Genomic DNA, 19760 nt, shown 5'->3' on the forward strand with positions numbered 1-19760 from the left:
ACTGCGTCTGCAGCCTAGATTCTGTACTCCTGCTGCATCTCAGTACACTGTCTGACTGTGCCTGCTCTCCTACTGGGCTAGGGGATTAGATGGAGCTTACCTCCGACTCTTCCGTGTTGTCTTTGCACCTTCAAATACAAGAAGGCATAGCGAGGTGGGCATGGTCATCTCAGAGGGTGAGGGCTCTGCTCCAGGAAGCTGTTTGGGAACCTGACCCACCCTTATTGGTTCTTCCATAGTGATGAGGAGAAGTCAACCAGCTGGGTGCACCCTGGTACAGCCTCACCCATCCAGAGTGGACACTCTGCCGGCCCAGGTAAGGAGTCACCAGCCCCTGCCTTTGCAGTTGCTGAGAGCTAGAGGTGGTCATGGAAACCCTTGGCCCCAGACCTACTTTGACGTCTTTGCTATGAGTAGACTCACCCTAGCCTCTGGGCGGTCCCTGGGGAATACTGCAGAACACCTCTAAGAGATCTTCTCTGTGTCGGTATCAGGGCAGATCTTAGAGGACAGATCAACCTGAAGGTTGCCTCTAGCCAGACGCTCTTGGACTGGGCAGAACCCAACCCCTGTGCTGCATGCAAGGTTGGACCGTTTCCCACCTGTGTTGCTTAGTACAGCTGCCCTTAGCCACGTGTGCTATCGAGCAATGGGAATGTGGTTAGTCTACAGTGGGCTGGAAGTAATTTTAATCAATTTAAATGCAAATAGCCCTTGGTGGCTGGCGCAACTCCTTCAGCTGTGGAGGAAGAGGCCAACGCTAACACTGGTTTCCTTCTTGCCCTCTTAGATCTAATAGACTAGCAGGGAAGGTAGGATGTGTACAGGCCAATGAAACAAAAGAAACAGGCAGAGAAAGACTTGTTAGGGTTAGAAGGGTAAAGAACCCTGGAGGGAATGGGAGACCTTCCTCTAGGATGAGAGCCCAGGAAGGAGAGGTGCGTGAGCAGCATTGTGGGACAGTCTCTGGCCCTTTACAGCCTGTACCAGGCCAGACACCAGCTTCGGTCACTCACAGGACACAGCTAGCTCTGCTGGGCTCTCCAGGTTAAGGGTTTCACTTGCCTAGCGCCTGCTTCATTTAGATCTGGGCTGAAATCATGGTACAGAGCTGAAAGAGGCTGCAGGGACGGTGGAGTTCAACTCTTGCATTTTAGGGGAGGAAAATGAAGAGCAGAGATGAAGTACTTGGCTCAAGGCCACCTGGCTAATAACTGAAGTGGGGTTCTGGCGAAATGCACATTCAGAGGTGCAGAGACCTAGTTTCAATGGTGGCTCTCCTTGCCACTGGTGTGGTTGTGGGCAGGGGCTTGCTTCTTCTAGAACTTGGTCTCTGCATCTCTGTAAATGGGAGAGGATTATGAACAAGGGGGTAGCAACTTCCATGCAGGAAAGCTGGCACTACAAGAAGGGTTTGTAGTTGTCACTGTCCCATCTCCAACTCAAGTGAAATGAGACCCCAGACACCGTGTTAAAGCTGGTTTCTTCTGTTGGCTGGATGCCCTGGTGCAAGACCTCAGCTGTTCGTGTTGAGAGCAGCCTTGCCCTAGGTAGGATCTGGAAGGTTCTGAAGAGCCCGGGGAGACAATTTTGGTTGCTGCTGACTGGTTATCCAAGGCTGGGAAGGAGTTAAGATGCCCCTGAAGCTTGCTGGGAGGGCAGCTGCCTGCGTGGGCACTCCGCCTGCACAGGAACATAAGCGCTCTTGGTGTTGCCCGGGCAGAGAGGGCAGTGTGGAGGGAAGTTGCTAGAAAAGGCAGAGGACAGAAACCACACTGGCCTCCTTCCCAGCACACCACAGTGGCCGGATTATTTATGATTCTGACCCAATGGGGATCCCTCTACTGAGGGAGGCTGCCAATCCACACCCTTTTGAATGGGAGCGTCCTCACACAGGGACACAGGGGAACAAGAAGCATTTATGGACCCACACAGAGGCAAGAGTGTAGGCTCTGGAGGTGGCAGACCAAGATTCACATCCCAGCCCAGACACTTCCTGTATGACCTTAAGCAAGTTGACTAACCTTTCTGGGCCTCAGTTTCCCTTTTGTTTTAACACCCATTTCATATGGTTCATTAGATACACTAGTAGAGGTGACACACATATCTGAGAAGGGACAATCTGCTAAGTGGCAGCTGCTGAGAGGTTTATTCCTTAGGGTCAGGGCTAGGGCTAGGGTTAGGGCTAGGGTTAGGTTTAGGGTTAGGGCTAAGGCTACGGTAAGGGTCAGGGCTAGGGCTAGGGTTAGGACTAGGGTTAGGGATAAGGTTAGGATTAGGGCTAGGGTTAGGATTAGGGTTAGGGTTAGGGTCAGGGCTAGGGCTAGGGCTTGGGCTAGGGCTAGGGTTTGGGTCCTTGCGGTCAAGAGCTAAGCTTGGCTGACTTGTTCTACTGAAATAGTAGCTACGACGGACTAATAGGCTCTTCAGAAATACACTCGGATCAAATGATGGTTCAAAATGTCCAGTCACTGTTCCAAACTCAGGCTCTGCTGTCTGTAGTTTGTAACCCAAAGTAGCTGGCAAGGTGATGGCACACTCAGACCAACAGGTGTTTTCCTGACCAAAAAAGGAGCAATGAGAACTAAGAGAATCCCCTCTCATTTTTCAGTATGTTAGCCAGGGGGCTTCTACTCCCTGTTGGAGGAATTGATCACTAGCCCTGGTGGATGTAGATTTTCTCAAAGTTCTCTCTCGTGGGCTGGGGGCTCTCTATGCTAGGAAAGTGGGACTTGGCTAGAGTGTATTTTGGTGGAGTGAGCAGGTATGCTGGCTAGTTTTATGTCAACTCGACACAAGCTAAAGTTACCTCAGAGGCAGAAGCCTCCATTGTGAAAGTGTCTGCATAAGACTTGGCTGTAGGCAAAGCCTATAGGGCATTTTTTAAATTAGTGGTTGATGTCAGAGGGTCCAGCTCATTGTGGGTGGTGTCATTCCTGGACCTGTGGTCCAGGATTCTATAAGAAAGCAGGCTGAGCAAGCTATGATGAGCAAGCCTGTGGCCTCTGCATCAGCTCCTGCCTCCAGGTTCCTGTCCTGTTTGAGTTCCTGTCCTGATTTCCTTTGGTGATGGCCAGTGATTTGGAAGTGTAAGTTGAATAAACCCTTTCCTGAGTCATGGTGTTTCGTTACAGCAATAGAAACCCTTAGACATCAGGCAAGTCAGGACCTAACCAGGCTCTCTGGTATGAGGGTAATGTCCATAGAGCTTCCTGGCCAAGGTCAGTTTCCCCAGTGATTCAATCCTTGTCACTCTGAGATTCTGCCAGTGACCCCTTGGACACTTTTTTTTTTTTAAGTTGCTAATGAAATTCACAAGCTGGTCTTGTGGTAGAGCAGCAGTCTGGAGGTCCTAACACCCTCCTGGGATTCAGAGACTTATATCCCATCTAAATCTTGAGTGCTGAGGGCTTGTAAATCTTGGATGAATCACCTGCTCTTGGAACCAGCCTTGACCTCTGTGATGAGGGGTTCAGAGGATGCTGAGGCTCCATAGAGGATGAGCATTTGTGGGTTCCCTGATGTGTCTCGGGGTCTGCCTCTGGATCTGGCCCAGATGCTCAGGAGAGGTTTGTGGGGTGAGTGAGGACGGGCACTAAGCAGTGATTCTTTTTGTTGCCTTCATCTTTCTCCTTACTCGATAAAGATGTGGATGTTGGAAATAATGGGGGGAAAGGTGGCTGCTCGGACTGTGGCTTCCCATGGAGTTTTTCTGCCCTTCCAGACCCCAGGCTGCTGGGTAGAGGTAAGACAAGAATCTGCATCTTGGACTCTTCAGCTTGTGATTTCGCTTCCTTGCAGGTTTGCCTAAGGGTTGGGAGATGGATTCTACCCCGGAAGGAGCTGCATACTTCATCAAGTGAGTAGATGGTTCTCTTTTAAACCTCACCTTTGGCCTGGCTTTTGTTCCAGTCACAGATTCCTCCTAGGGAGGGGAGGTGGTTAAAGGATCTGGCATATCACACAAGCTGTAGCCACTTGGTCTGTGGATGGCCTAGAGGCACTGAGGAGTGCCAGGTAGACAGAAGCATGTGTCTGTTGGCCTAAGGGTCACTAGGGTGAGTCACTGAAAGGTATCTGGGGTAGGGTCCATGGACTGCTGGGCTGAGCTGAACCAGCAGAAGGACTGGCTCATGCCTGTATGGGATACTGTCACTGAAGTACCAGAAAAGGGTTGAGAGGAAAGAGTCAGGTACTGAGATGTGAAGTGGGGTACAGAATGTTGGGGGGGGGACAACTTCTTGGGAGCAAACAGGCTGGCGGTGGCAAGGCCAGGCCCAGCTACTCTTGTTCATCTGGATGGGGGCCTCTGTGGCCCTTGGGATGTGGGGTGCTTTCTTTCCTCTACGTGATTGGCCAGGTCATATGGGCATTGAGTCTTGACTCTGGGGTGGGTGAAGTAGGCCCTGGGAAGCTTCCTGGTTGGAAGCAGGTAGGCAGAGGATGCGACTCTTCCAGCGTTGGAGGCCCACAGCTACATACTTGGGCTCATTTTCTTCTGTTGGAACTCACTGTCTTTCTGTCTGTCTCTCCATTGTCCTGAAAGTTCAGTTCTAGCTCCCTGCCTAAAGTGAAGCTCTGTGCCCATGCCTGAACCACCCCTGTATTCTGCAGCCTCCCAAGAGTCCTGATGCCCACTGCCTGGTGCTGAGGTGCTGACTGCCAGAGATAGCCAGAGTTTCTAGGGAGGAAGGCGCCAGTCTTGGTACTTTTTTTGTTTGAAATCCTCATCCCCATCAGGGCCTGGCGGTGCTGGTCTGTAATCCTAGGTACTCAGGAGACAGGAAGCAGGATCCCAAGTTAAAGGCCCACTCAGGCTATATAGGAAGTTCTAGGCCAGCCTGGGTAACTTAGGGAGACCTAAGTGAAGACAGGCTGGAGATATAACTCAGTAGTAAGCACTTGTTTAACATTTATGAGGTTCAGTACTATAATAATAGTAATAACAATAATAATACATTGTAATAAATTTAAAATGTCCATCTCTAAGGATAATCCCTGCATCAGAACACATATAATTTAATTTATGTGTATGGGTGTTTTGCTTGCATGTATGTCTGTGTATTACACGTGTGCAGTGCCACCAGAGGTCACATCTCCCTAAGAGAGGATGAATCCCCCAGTACTGGAGTTACAGGTGGTTGCAAGCAACCATGTGGGTGCTGGGAATCGAACCTGGATCCTGCTCCTAATTGCTAAGCCACCCCTCCAGCCTCCCCACACCCCTTTCTTGAGACAGGATCTCATTATTTAGCTCTGACTGGTCTGAAACTTGCTACTTAGACCTCATAGGGTTTCACCTGCCTCTGTCTTCCAAATATGGGGAGTAAAACCATGCCCCACCCTGCCCTGCGGTGTTAGCCATATTTTTACAGTTAAAAAAAAAAAGCCCTTTTGCACATGACCTATTTGGAAACCGCTCTGTCGTCACACGGCTCCACAGCTGACTCTCTGCAAGGGCACGCCCAGCCCTTGCTCGACATAAACACTCTGCGCATTTCTCAGTCTTCAGGACATCATCTTGATAGTTTTTGGTAAACATTCACTTGCTGGGCTTGTTTACTGAACACTCTCGTGGTGTTTTATCTCGCCCATCCTTCACATTTACCACCCAGGGGCTGGAGAGGTGGCTCAGCAGTCAAGAGAGCCTATGCTGCCCTTCCGGAGAACAGGACTAATTCCTAGCACCTACTGCAGGCAGCTCACAACTGCCTGTAACTCCAGCTCCAGGGGGCCCCTGTGGGCACCTGCACTCACGTGCACATACCCACACACAGACACATAATTTAAAAACGTACTATTTAAGATGGGGTGACGCGCCCACCTCTGTGACTTTCTCAGGACTGCTCTATGCTGAAGTTCACCGCTCTTTGCCTCTTTCACCTCAGACCCAGCAGGGCTTTTGCATGTACTGTCCCCTGTGCCCTGGGTACCTTCTCTTCCTCCTATATCCAGGTTTCTGGCTCCTGCTTGTCAATTGGTTCTTCTGTGGTACTGGGGCCAAAACTCATGCTAGGCGCATCACCCCCAAGCCGAAGCCAGCGTGTTTACTTCTTGGTAGTACTCCGTTGCCGGGTAATCTGCGAGCACAGCCTCTGCTCACATTGTTTTCCGTTATCCTAGAATCTTTCCCATACATTATAGGAACCCGGCATTTACTGAAATAGGTGAGTGGGTGGGAAAAAAAGGAATATAAATAGGGACACAACTAATTACTGATTCAGCTACCAGTCTGTAACTCTCAGCAGAGTCTCTTGATTCAGTGTGAGCCCACATGAATTGTTTTCTCTGCATCCCTCTTAGAAGCAGAATGCCACAGCAGGGAGCCTCACGGTCCCTTCCCCGCCCCCCCACCCTGTGGGTCCTTCACTCCTCCTGTCTCATTGGCTGCTCCCAGCCGTATCCGAGTTCATCCCTACCTAGACCTTTCTGGTGGTCTTCTTGCAAGAGTGTTTCCCCCTTCCCCCAAGAATATAAGATGTTCATGTCATTCTTTGCTAAAACTAAAACCCTTCCACATTTCCATTGTTTACAGCGTAAGAGCTGAATTATGTTCCCCAGCACGTGCAGGTTTCCTGCCCAGGCTCAGCTCTGTCTTTCTCAGCCCTGTGGAGCCTGTGGTCCTAGTCTGCTTCTCATTCTTCCCCTGCTATACCAAGGTTCTGGGGCTCCCCCGTCATCCATCTCCTTTCCACTTGAGGAAGCCCTGTGCGTGTGGGAACTAGTCTCCATGGTCCTCACGTTCTCCCCCGTGTGGGGAAGCCCGTGAGTGACCCAGCTGCTTATTTCTACACACTACCAGTTTTCCTCCATCACCAGTTCTCCAATCCCAGCATGCACTCAAGTCACTGGAGGGTTTTTGAAATCCACATTGCTGGGCCTTCTTCCCCTGAGTTCCTGACTCAGAGGGTGTAGACTTCTCAAGTGGAACAGGCTTCCAGCTGATGGGGATCAGCTTTTCTAGGACCATCTCCAGACCATGAGGACCCCTTAAGGGGCAGGGGCGACCCAGGGATGCTCATGAAGTCTCGAGAGGGAGGGAGGGAGAGAGAGAGAGAGAATATTGTCTTATTGTGTATAATAATAAAAATGTCCACTGCTTGTGAAAGCAGGAGCCACTCTCAGAGCTCAGGACTTGACTGAATTGCCTCATTTAATCCCTTGGTAATGGAGGCTCTCTCATCTCCGTTTTAGCAACAGGAAAGCTGGGTGGTTTCACCGCTGTGTTCTTATCAAGATGGCACTCAGCATCCTTGGTGCCCGGGGCTTCATACCCTCACCAATGAGCATGTCAATGAACGAATGGATCCCGAATGCTTTATTTTCCATGAGCAATCCCTTCTCACCAAGGCGTCTGACATTTGGTTGGGATGTAAAGGGACTGTGATGACTCCACACATGGATTCCCAAGAAGTGATTTTTAAAAAAATCAGATGTTGGGATAATTTGGGGTGATGTTTCTTCTAGAACATTTCACATTTGCTGGGCTGGGTATTTAACAAGGACAATAACTGTATCTCATTAAGCCGGATCCTTAATGGTATCCGAGGGTCAGGTCTCATGGGACCTGCTACTGTTGTACTGCTCCAGTGTGCTGAGGTTTTAAAAGTGTCACTGCAAACCGGTGTGATGATGCATGCACGCCTTTAATCCCAGCACGCGGGAGGCAGAGGAAGGCGGATTTCTGAGTTCAAGGCCAGCCTGGACTACAAAGTGAGTTCTAGGACAGCCAAGGCTACACAGAGAAACCTTGTCTCGAAAAAAAAAAAAAAAAAAAAAAAGTCACCGCTAAGGAGGGGATTTGAGAGGAGAATAAACAAATAGGGAGTGGAAGGTGGTGTAGCTCACTGTGGCCTGTGTGCACTTACTGCACTGATCCACAGGAGGGCAGCAGAGCACACATGGTCTGCAGACCATGCCTTCCAAGGGATTTGAGTGGTGACCCATTGTCTCACTTGCCAGGAACTGGGCGCCATCTTGACCCTCCTTTACTGCCGTTCTGTCACTGTGGGTCTGGAGGCTTTCTGAGACTTATGAGCCAGCTATGTAAAAGCAATTCCTAGCCAATAAGAGATCTGGCCCTGGTCTTTTTGCTTCCTGCACAGGCAGTCTGTTGTAGAACCGGTCCCTTCTGTCTTTAAGAGTGCCTCTCCCTGTAGAGGTGTCTGGGCAGGAGACATGGCAGAGAGGTGGACTACAGAACCACACCTTGATAACACTTGTTGCTCCTCCACCCTGGGACCACACCCAGCTCTGGTGTGCCTTCCTGTTCTGGTCTGAACAGTTCCTGCAGGAAGTGCCAGGTGGGCAGCTGGACACCTACTTGAACCCCTACTACATCAGGCCATTCCAGGGGTTGTTGGAAGGCAGAGATACCGAAAGCAGGGCTCCACCCACAGATACTCAAGAGCGGAATGATGAAGCTCTGGTACTTCCATAGAGGCTGTGCAGGTCACCAAGAGTCCAGACAGACCCTCAACCTGTGGGTCACCTGGGAAGGCGAGAGAAAGGCACAGGACAGAAGTTCTGGTATAGGGATCCTACCAGCTCTGTCTCAAGCAAGGCAAATGTCACTCTGGACAGGAGAAAAGGCAAGGGGGTAATCTGCACTGCCAACAAACTTCATTTACAGATGGGGAAAACTGAGGCTCAGTGGTCAAGTGCCCAGTTCAAAGCTGCTGCATTAGTCAGGGGTGGAGCTGAGTCTGGAACCTGAGTCTTTTGACAACTTCACTATCAGGCCTCCTCCCTGATTCCCAGTTAGTGGGTTCTGGGTGAAGGAGCGTGGACAAGGTCTCCAGGGAAAGGTGGGCCCGGAGGGGAAGTTAGTCCACCAGTTTAGTGACCCCCAGGGCCAGTGGGGAGTGTGGCGTAGTGATGATCTTTGAAGGTGTGAGTGAGTGAGATGAGACTGTATCGGGAATGGGAAGGCAAGAACCCAGAGGTGCTCTCTCTGGGGCTCCTTCGTCCTTAGGCCTCCTCCTCAGCCTTTCTCAGGAGCAGTTTGCTTCTCGGCTGGGCTAACAGAGGAGAGATTTAGACTTGGCAAGGCATGTTTGCTTTTTCAGCTCTGCCGCCTCCACCCTGCCAGCCCCATAAGTCCTCATACATCTTCCATTTTGCTCCCCGGCAGGAAGGCACTGTGCCCAGCCCAGTCATCCCTTTGGCTTCTCACTCTCCTCCCCCCGGAGCCCCTGTGTCCTCCAGAAGCAGCCACCCTTCTGGCTTGGGCTTCTGGGTGAGCCAGAGCCTTGTCTGCAGCTCTCACTCTGTCTGCCAAAGAGGAAACCCGCCCAGCGGGCCTGTCTGTTGGCTGCCCTCTCCAGCTGCCTAAGATTGCATGGCATTTGAGCTGGGGGTCCTTGTCCCTTTCTCTTCCCCTCTTGCGTACTGGGATCTCTCTCAACCCCACTTTGTTCCATTAACTTCTCAAGGCCAGGGACTCTCCAAGAGTCCCTCATTTCTGGCTGCCTGGAAGCCGACTCGGCCCCACCTGTACCAGACATCCTTGCCAAGTCCTGGAGAGCTGGGTAGGTGAACTGGGCCTGGCACGGGGCCCTTACTCACAACTTCCCTGCCCCTTTAGCCGAGAGGCTTTCCCACAGAGTCATTGAGGACCAGCCTGGCAGCTCATATCGCTGAGGGGAAGAGCGGGGAAACCCTCTCAAGAGAGCAGATAGGCTGCCATGTGCCCCCCTACCCTGAGCAGGCATGAGAAGGATTGTCCCTTAGGTACTTCCCCAGGCTCCTGGCTTGACTCCATTAAGTCTCTCCCATATCTCCAGTCTCCTAATCTATCTCTTCCTGGGGGCAGGAAGGGAAGCATTCTCTTGTGCCTTTTAAAGCAGATCCTTTTTTAAAAGAAAGTGCTTCAGGTGACAAAAGACGATGCTTACGTAGGGATGTTCACACAGGGATGCTCACACAGGGATGTTCACACAGGGATGCTCACACAGGGATGCTCACACAGGGATGCTCACACAGGGATGTTCACACAGGGATGCTCACACAGGGATGCTCACACAGGGATGCTCACACAGGGATGCTCACACAGAGATTCTCATGCTCACACAGGGATGCTCATGCTCACACAGAGATTCTCATGCTCACACAGGGATGCTCATGCTCACACAGGGATGCTCACTCAGGGATGTTCACACAGGGATGTTCACACAGGGATGTTCACACAGGGATGCTCACACAGGGATGCTCACACAGGGATGATGTTCACCCAGGGATGTACACACAGGGATGCTCACACAGGGATGCTCATGCTCACACAGGGATGCTCACACACCGTGGTTAGACTGAGAGTAGGAACAGGTTACTTTCCTGCTTTGTTCAGTTTTCTTTTGTGACAAGGCCTCAGGTAGCCCAGACTGGCCTTGAACTCGTTGAGTAGCCAAGAATAGTTTTAAGCTTCTGATCTTACGTATACCATATTTTATGGGGTGCTGGTTTGCAGACTCCCAGGGCTTCATTTCATTTACCCTGACAAGCACTCAACTGAGCCGACATCTTCAGCCCAGGCTGCTTTTTGTTTTTATTTTTTAAATCAAGACACTTACAATCACAATAGACTTATCAAGTGGGTGGAACCGTATAGGTATTCATCAATTCCTGCTTTTTGGAATGTTTCTATGTTCAGAAGTAACCTCAAGCCAGGCAGTGGTGGCGCACGCCTTTAATCCCAGCCCCTGGGAGGCAGAGGCAGGTGGATTTCTGAGTTCGAGGCCAGCCTGGTCTACAGAGTGAGTTCCAGGACAGCCAGGGATGGGATACACAGAGAAACTCTGTCTCAAAAAACTCACACACACAAAAAAGTGACCTCAATAATATGATCTCCAGCTTCGGGTCCAAGGTTTGGCAGAGACAAAACCCCTGGGAGTTAAGGGCAAATCCCTCCTACTCCTTTCTGATCCTGGTCCTAAAACCAAGGTTTCCCCTGCACTTATCCACTGTCATGGAGAATCTCCTTTCCCAGAGATATGTGAAAAGAAACAGAGGCACAGTAATGGGGAGAGATGTTTAAAGCTCCCTGCCCTTGCCCATCAATACTGAAGAGCACAGGATTGAAGGCTTGGTCACTGGAGACCAGTCTGGGATGAAGACTATGAGGTCCTATTTTGTTTTTGGTTATTTGTTTTTGTTTTAAATGGGTCCCAGAGCTCTCCTAATATTTTTCCTTTAAATTCATTGTGTTGAGGGATATGGAAGTATTAGGATCCTAGCAAAACCCTATATGAAATGGTTTCTCTGTTTGGGGACAGTCACAGAACTGAAGCCACCACAGTGTCAAACCCAGGGGTAACAGCATTCTGCAGTCTCCTGTGGTAGGACTCTTAAAAAACGCTGCTTACCCATACGCAGCAGGCCCAGATGCCCTCTGGGGGGCAGCCTTGTCCTATCTGTGGGAGGCAGGGGAGGCTGTGCCCACCAACCCCTTCTCTGCGGGGAGGGTTACAAGGGTGGTTAGCAGCTCGTCACTGGTGTGGATGGAGTTAAACCTTTCAGGGGACTATTTACTCCTGATCCTAAGTGACAGCTTGGGGAGGGAGGGTCACGTGGTCCTGAAATCCCCACGGGAGCCGATGGAGCATGCCCAGCTGCTTCTGCCTGGGAAAGGTGCTGGATCCTGCAGTAACCACAACAGCATCCTCTCCCCGGAGCCAGGGACCTGCCAGCGAGAAGATGACTGATTAGATCAGATTAGATCCAGAGCCGCGCTCTTCCGAAGGGGTCCCCAGGGGTGGGGGAGGAGGACCCCAGCTGGCCCAAGCTGGGGGAGGGGTGCCTCCGAAATCGCGCTTAGCGCTCTCAGCGCGGGATCACACCTCCGAGGCCCAGCCGGTGAGTCTTTTAGGTGCATCAGACCTAAGAGGTGGGAGAAAGAAGGCTAGGCTGGGGGGGCAGAGCTGGCAGCCGGTGTTGGTCGCACAGGCCAGGGTTGCGTGCACTGCAGTGAACTGCCTTCTTCATCTTCAGCCTTGGCAGCCGTACATAGGGATCATGGATGCTGAGAATGCTAATTATAGCCTTTCTGTGACCTCACCCCTCCAGAATCCCTAGGAAGGGCCGGCACCATCTGAATTGATTACATTTGAATTGCGTCCCCGGGTGAGGGTAGCTTTGGGGCTGCCAACCTCCAAGGTGCAGCCCCGCCCTATCTCTGATTTTGTAGGGAAGAGAGATGGAAGGGTCCAGGGGTCAGGTTTCGGTGGAGGCTCTCCTTCCTCAGTGCAAGGGGTCAGAGGCTCTTGGTTTCTTAGGGGGTGTCTGCGGTTCAGTGGGTAGCTGCTAAAGGATTTGTGGGCAGGGGGATGATGGAACATGCCGTGTTGGTGATGGAAAAGCAAACTGCCGCTGTTTAGAGCCCTAGGACTGGGCTATTGTGTGAGAAGTCTAGGGTTGAAGTGGTCGGAGATACGCAAGGGAGGGGGAGGGGGAAGGGAAGGGGGAAGGAGAGGAGGAGGAGGGAAAAGCTGCTACTGGGAGATGCCCTTTGGGACTGCAAGCCAGTCTGGCTGGAGAGTGAGAGGTGGGAGATCCTGGATGCAGAGAGAGGCGGGCTAGAGCGTGGTGGAAGGGGGGGGGGGAGAAGGATATGTCCCCCAGTAAGTGTCGCAAGAGGTGTGTAGCCTTCAGGACCGGGTAGTTCATCTCAAGTCCCTCAAGACCTCTCGCTCTCCATCTGGCATCTCCAGTGGCACACTCAGCCGCCAGGGCTCCAGCATGCGTGGGCGGAGCCCTAGCTGGCACGCCTCTGCCAGAGCCCCTGTCCAGATGGCTGCGGGGCACTGCAGGTGCTGTCCGGGTCCTCCCACCCGGAGCCTCTGAACCCTGTGGAAGTGGGGAGGATTCTACGGGTGCAACTGTCCAGCAACCACCTCTGGGCAGCTGCGGTTTAGCTGGGGCAAAAGTCACACCCTGCCAGCGGAGAGGAGTGCGCCCGTGTCTCAGTGCCTGGGTCCGCTGCCGTGGATGGGGATAGGGGTGGGGGTGGAGCAGCAGTGCTTCCAGAGCGGTGGCAAGAGCGGCTTGGGCACCTGCACAGTTGCCTGGCTTTCCTTGCAGAAAGGAGCGGGGTTCTGTGGCTCCGCACAACCATTCAGAGTGCTGGTCTGCAGATAATGAATTATTAAAAGCCTTTGGTTTCCCCATTGGTGGCGAGGTGATAAACGTGTTAGCGCTGTATGTAATTAATCCTGGTGGCGTGCTGCGAGGGCTAGAGACAAAGGGGCCGCCCTCCCCTCAATTCGGCTGCTTTTTCTTTTTCACAGGAAGGCTATGGTGCAGGACACATTACATAGATAATTACATTTAGTGTGTCTGCCTGGATGATTGAGTTGGATTCTTCCTGCTCGGTGCAAATGAAGTAATTACTGAGGAAATCCAGGAGCCAGGCGCCTGCCCTGGCTGAGCTGCCGTCATACCCCCGCACCCCCCATCTCGGCCCAGTGGCGCCCAGGGGTGGGCTCAGCTGAGGCGCGCTCAGCTCCTAGGACTGACTGCGACTGCACCCCAGACAAGGGTGAGGTGTCATGGAGTAGGCTGTGGATGTCGCTCCTGTTTCCTTACTGCCTGCTCAGCAGCCCATCTGATGGACGCTGGACATTTACTTGGCCCCTGGGTCAGGCAGGTAAAGGCAGGAGGAAGGTGGCTGGGCTAGAGAGCTTGGTTTGCTGGAAAAGGCCCAAGCAGGAGGTTGACATAGCTGGAGCTGGCATGAGCCTTTCTCATTAAATACTCTCAGACCCAAACTTCTTTTGGGAGCCAGTGGGGAGTAGGGAAGCTGTGCATGTGCCCCCCAGGATCTACCACGGCAGGTAGACTCTGGAACTGTGCACCACTATCCCTTAAAGTCTTTCAGAATCTATCTCTACCGAACTCTTTTCCCTCTGAGGCCTAGGACTGCCTTCCTTTGGGAAATCCTGTGGACCCAGACTCCTTACCTCATAACAGCTCCCTGCATGGCGGGAACATTCTCCTGTTTGATTGAGACCCTCAGTTCCACCCTTTGGTTCTGGTGCTTTGAAGCGTCACAAAACATGCAGCCTTCTCTTTCACACGGGGATTAAAAAAACCGAAGTGTTGCCTTTGCAAATGCTGTTTATAGTCTGCATGTGGGCGCCGGGGCATTTTACATAGCCGCTTTTGAACATTTTAGGCTGTCAGCTTTATTTTCCCTTTACAAATAAACACAATATGTGCATTTTTGTTTATGGGTCCTCCCCTGCTCCCCTGGCATTTAGGATGGTTCCCCCCTCCCCTTAGGATAAACCTTAAGATACAGAATTTATATGATGGTCTATACTTTAGAAATTCTATTCTGTATTGAAATAGTTATTAAACATGGAACTGTGGAAAGAGATTTAGTATCTAAGTCAAACATTTTGGCTGATGTATCTTTTTTAGAATTCATTCACAAACATATGAGTAGATTCGTTGTGCCAACACACATACATATCATAACATTTTTTTGTTTGTTGTTTTTTTTTGTTTTGGGACAGGGTCTCACTGTGTGGGCCTGTCTGGCCTGGAACTTGCTCTATAGACTAGGCTGGCCTCAAACCCATAGACATCCACCTGCCTCCTAAGGTGGGATTCAAAGTATGTTCTAATATGCCTAATTTTTGACCCAGCTGTATGCTGTTGTCATATAAGCACTTCTCATGTTCTTATTTTTTATAATATTTTAAAGTAGTTTCTTAATATTTCGTTCCATGTTTGTTCTAATTTTTTACCTTTATGTTGAATGTAGCTATTTCGTTTTTTTTAACCCGTTATTAAAAAAAGATATAATGGATATATACATATTCTAATCACTACACTTGTCACTGATGTTTTCCTCTGGAAACATTTCTAAAAATAAAATAAGTGCATATTTAAAAAATATTTGGATAAAGTTTTCCAGATTCTACATTCAAAAGCACTCATTTACATTCCTAGCAGTTTTGTAAAAGAATGCATTTTGTAGGACTGGTGGAATGGCTCAGTGGTTAAGGGCTTGCACTGCTCTTTCAGAGGACTGGAGTTCAGTTCCCAGCCCTGACTTCAGGTGTTCACAGCCACCCGTGACTTCAGCGGCAGGAGGACCTGACACCTGTGACCTCCAAATGCACCTGCTTTCACGTGCACATACCCAGACTCCCCCAGGAGTTTAAAAAATTCATAAAAATAAATCTTTCTTAAAACAGAATACACTTGCTGGGGAATAGAGATGGCTCACTCAGGGCCGTGTTTACTATGTGGAGCAGGAGGGCACATCCATGTGTCTGTAATCGGCACTGGGGGGGATGAGAGGATTCTTGGAGCTTGCTGGCCAGCAAGTCTAAGCAAGTTCTGAGCTCCAGATGCAGAGAGAGACCCTGTCTCAAAAAATAAGGTGGAGAGCAGTAGAGAAAGCCTTCCAACATTGGCCTTTGGCCTCCACACTAATGCATACACAAACAGGAGTGTACACACTCCCAGGCATGTGCGCACATGCGCGCACACACACACACACAATTTTATGGCATGATCACCATTGAATAAATTATAACATCTTTTATGGTGTTAACTTGCTTTTCTTCATTGTTTCAAACCCCTTCAGAAGTAGCAAGAACTAATGTCATGTTTGTGTTTCTTGTGCAACCACTCAGAAGCCAGACAGGTGGGCTGTTGGGAATGCAGTTGGGAAAGTTGGTTCTGAGGTGACCTGCTTATCTCTGTAGACCTGTGGCCATTGGTCCTTATTGCGTGGATTCCAGGTAGTGTGGAGACACCTGTGCCGGTAGGAGACAGGGTCATCGGTCCAGACTTTAGGGCTCTTCATGGTTTCATTTGTGCGTGGAGACTCTGCACTTGAGGGAGCTGGCCCAGAGTGCATGATGACCGGAGGTCTCTCCTCATTGCTGAAGTCACTGTCTACCGAGCCTGACTACCATCACCTGAGAAGATCATGCACCTCTAATTGCCAGTGCCAATTTGCTTCTAATTAGTCAAATGCTAGCAATTAGCTTGTTAAGTTCAACCTGGCTCTGGTGTTGAGGTCATTTTCTTGATTTTGCCTCTTTTCTGGGTCCTCGTGAACACCAGGGGCTGTCTGGAGACTGCGGTCGGCCTGTTTGCCTTACCTGAACCTGGGGCTATGTCACTGCAGATATGAAAGGACAGTAGTGCGGACCCACAGCTGTTTTGGTGGGTGATGACTGCAGTGCTCAGGGACCTGCTAGAGTCACAGATAGGCAGGGAATCCAGGCTTCTCTTTTTCCAGTCCCTCTGACATTTTTCATCTCTGGGGTGGGAGTAGTCCACTGTGGTCCTAGAATGCGAAAGTGTTTTTTTTTTTTTTTAACTTCCCCAAGACAGGGTCCCACAATATTGTTTAAAAAATTTCAAAGTCTTACAAGGGAGCAGGAGATGGGCAAATGACTGTTCTGAGTGAAACATATTCTGTAGCAGTGGTGGCTCTCAGCCTTCTTTTCTTATTTTAAAAAATACTTATTTATTTAATTTACATTTGTACACTATAGTTGTCTTCAGATACACCAGATCCCATTACAGATGGTTGTGAGCCACCCATGTGGTTGCTGGGAGTTGAACTCAGGACTTTGGAAGAGCAGTCAGTGCTCTAACCACTGAGCAAGCTGTCAGCCTTCCTAGTGCTCTGACTCTTTAACAGTTTCATGTTGTACTGATCATAACCATAAAATTATTTTTGTTGCTATTTCATAACTGTAATTTTGCTACTGTTACGAATCGTAATATAAATACCTTTGTTTTCCAATGGTCTCAACCGAACCCTGTGAAAGGCTTAGTTGACCCCAAAGGCATCACAACCCACACTTTGAGAAATAGCATGGCTCAGAAAGAGACTCCTGTTAGGTGATCCTCACGGGTAAAGATTTTCCCAAATAGTTTCAGTACCCTGGGAAGTTTCTTTAAATCTCTGGGTTTTAGAGTCTGGTGTGGTAGTGCATCCCTCTGAACCCAACACTCAGGAGGTGAAGGCAGGGGCGTTTCAAGTTCTAGGCCATCCTGAACTACATACCAAGATGCTGTCTCCAAAACACAGAACAGAAAACACCTCCGGGTCTCGGTTCTAAGCGATCCTGCAAGAACACGAAAGACCTCTTCCTAGAGGTGAAGATGAAGCATAGTGATGAATCAGCCTCTGAATACTCGCTCAGTGTCTAAAAAGTCTAGTAGCCAAGCCAGGTGCGGCGGGGTGGGGGGGTGGGAGAGGGGCGGAGTAAACCACTCAAGGGGTTTCAGGGTGTCAGTCTGTCCATACCTTAGCTTTGTGACCTCGAGCAAGTCCCTGGATTTCTCCGAGTTTTGGTGGCTCCATATGCAAAGTGAGATAACACACTTGTAGGCCTCCATCAAGAAACTTTACCAAAGGCACCCAGAGTGTGACCAGCGTAGCAGGAACTAGAGAGTACACGCAGAGACACTTACATTGCGAATACGCTGACTTCTGCGCATGTTGGGAAGAGGGGAAGGGCGAGGGATCCTGAATCAGGCTGACCAGCAGCCAGTGGCTACTCAGTCTGAGAAACTGTTTCTTGTGAGAGGTGACAGTGACAGTGAAAAAAAGTGGTGGGTGGCTTGGCAAGTGAAGGGGTTTGCTCCCAAGGTTAGGACTCTCAGTTCCATACCTGGGACCCACGTGGTGGAAGGAAGAAAACTGACTGCTGCCTTCTAACTGATACATGCACACTGTGACATGTGTGAGAGAGCGCGTGTGCACATGCACACACACGCACACACACACACACACACACACACACACACACACACACACACACAAATAAAACCTAAAAGGTTGGCTGACAGGGGTCTACATAGTGAGCTCCAGGCCAACCAGGACTAGAGAGAAGAGACCAAAAAAAAAAAAAAAAAAAAAAAGAGTTTGGCTGGCAGGATCAGGCTTGGGTGACAGAACCAGGGAGGTTCGCGTGTGGTTCTGCTTCATGGGAAACAGAGGTCCCAGACAGCAGGAACTTAATTCCCTCAGGCATGTAGGCCTCTCAGCCTGGGCCAGTCCTGTTAGCAACCTCCCAGCTGCTTGGTAGCCTGGCTGGTCCCCTGACCTTCCTATGCAAGACAGCCCGGTGGCCATGCTGGGTTGCCACGGTAACTGGCAGCCTCCCAGCTGAGTTGCCTGGGTAACCAGTTAGCTGGTATTTGGGGGAGGGGGTACTGAGCTAGGGAGGAAAAAAAAAATCAACCTCAAAAGAGATGGAGAAGGATATAGGGTGGGACAAAGAGGGAGAGGGGTGTGCTCCTAGCCCGGCCTTCTTTTTCTTTTAGGGAATTGGAAAATCCCGAGAAAGGCAAAAACAGGATGCTGTGTTGTCTCTGCCCTCACATGTATGTTCCCACATGTGTATGAGTTTCCTGGCATGGGCCATACAAACACAGGTCTCAGTCCTAGCTCTTCTTTCCTCACCCCTTCATCTGCAAAACAGAGGGGCTGATGGGAGTCCGCGTAACTACTCAGTCTGCAGTGGAGGGGTTGATAGGAATCCCCACCATCAGTCCATGGTGGGTCCCCTCTTTTTCCACCTTAATCTTTTTCATTGGTGGATACTTCCTAGGCTGTCACCTGCTTTCCTGGTCTGAGCCTAGTTTGGTGGTAGGGCCTGGGATCGGGGCTGGCACTTGGGAGATGTGACTCCTAACTCCTAAGGAGCTTAGCATTCCAATCTGCTGAGGACAGAGAGCAAGTCACACAGGTGAGAACTCTGAACACCGTCAAGGAAGTCTGAAAGGTGCCGCCTAAGGGGAATGTTTCTGAGAAGCCCATATGAGATTTATCCTTCTCCAATAACAAGCACGCTACCTTTACTTGCCACAGCTTCCTGCTCTATTCCAGGAAGGCTCCCCACACCATTTTCTAAATATAGTCTTGACCCTTCTCTTGATTTCACACCCACTGGTGAGTCACCACATGGAGTTTGAGAAACACAGAGAGGCTGCAAGGAACCCCAGACTCTCTCTTATGTTCCACACTGAGTATTGCCTGTCTGGACCTTGAGGCTCCCATCTGTGAGGTTAACCAAGGGTCAGCGGTCACTCTATCTGCTATGGTCACAGAGGCATGTCCCCGACTCGGGACCTCAACAGGTATATTGCTCAGGTTCACAGTCTGTTCTTTGTCTATTGTCTTTGTTAGGTTTCTATTGCTGTGAAGAGACACCATGACCACAGCAACTCCTCCTCCTCTTCCTCCTCCCCCTCCCCCTCCTCCTCCTCTTCTCCTTCTCCTTCTTTTCTTCTTCTTTTTCTTTATCGAGACAGGGTTTCTCTGTCCTGGAACTCACTCTGTAGACCAGTCTAGCCTCCAACTCTGAAATCCACCTGTCTCTGCCTCCCAAGTGCTGGGATTAAAGGCATATGTCATCACTGCCCGACCACCACAGCAACTCTTAAAAAGGAAAACATTTGATTGGGGTAGGCTTACAGTACAAAGGTTTAGTTCATTATCATCATGGTAGGAAGCATGGCAGCATGCAGGCAAATATGGTGCTGAAGAAGGAGCTGAGAGTTCTACCTCTGGATCAGCAGGCAACAGGAAGAGAGAGTGACACTGGGCTTGGCTTGAATATTTGAAACCTCAAAACTCTCCCACAGTGACACACTTCCACCAAGGCCACACCTCCTAACAGTGCCACTCCCTATGAGCCTATGGAGGCCATTTTCATTCAAACTACCACATGTACTGAGTCTGTTGTCCTGAGCTATTCCCTCCCTCCCTCCCTCCCTCCCTCCCT

The 19760-nt window shown here is 50.3% G+C and overlaps 1 protein-coding gene across 1 annotated transcript in view; it reads left to right on the top strand.

Moving 5' to 3' along the window:
• The first annotated feature begins 239 nt into the window (after nt 1–239).
• Plekha6 (pleckstrin homology domain containing A6) overlaps nt 240–19760 on the top strand; it is a 134493-nt gene continuing 114972 nt past the window's right edge. The window contains exons 1-2 of the mRNA XM_029481839.1: nt 240–316; nt 3802–3859. Coding sequence (XP_029337699.1) covers nt 3822–3859 — 38 coding nt within the window. The 5' untranslated portion in view covers nt 240–316; nt 3802–3821. The remainder of the gene's footprint in view (nt 317–3801; nt 3860–19760) is intronic.

The sequence above is a fragment of the Mus caroli genome, chromosome 1, assembly GCF_900094665.2.
Source record: "Mus caroli chromosome 1, CAROLI_EIJ_v1.1, whole genome shotgun sequence".
Classification (NCBI taxonomy): domain Eukaryota; kingdom Metazoa; phylum Chordata; class Mammalia; order Rodentia; family Muridae; genus Mus; species Mus caroli.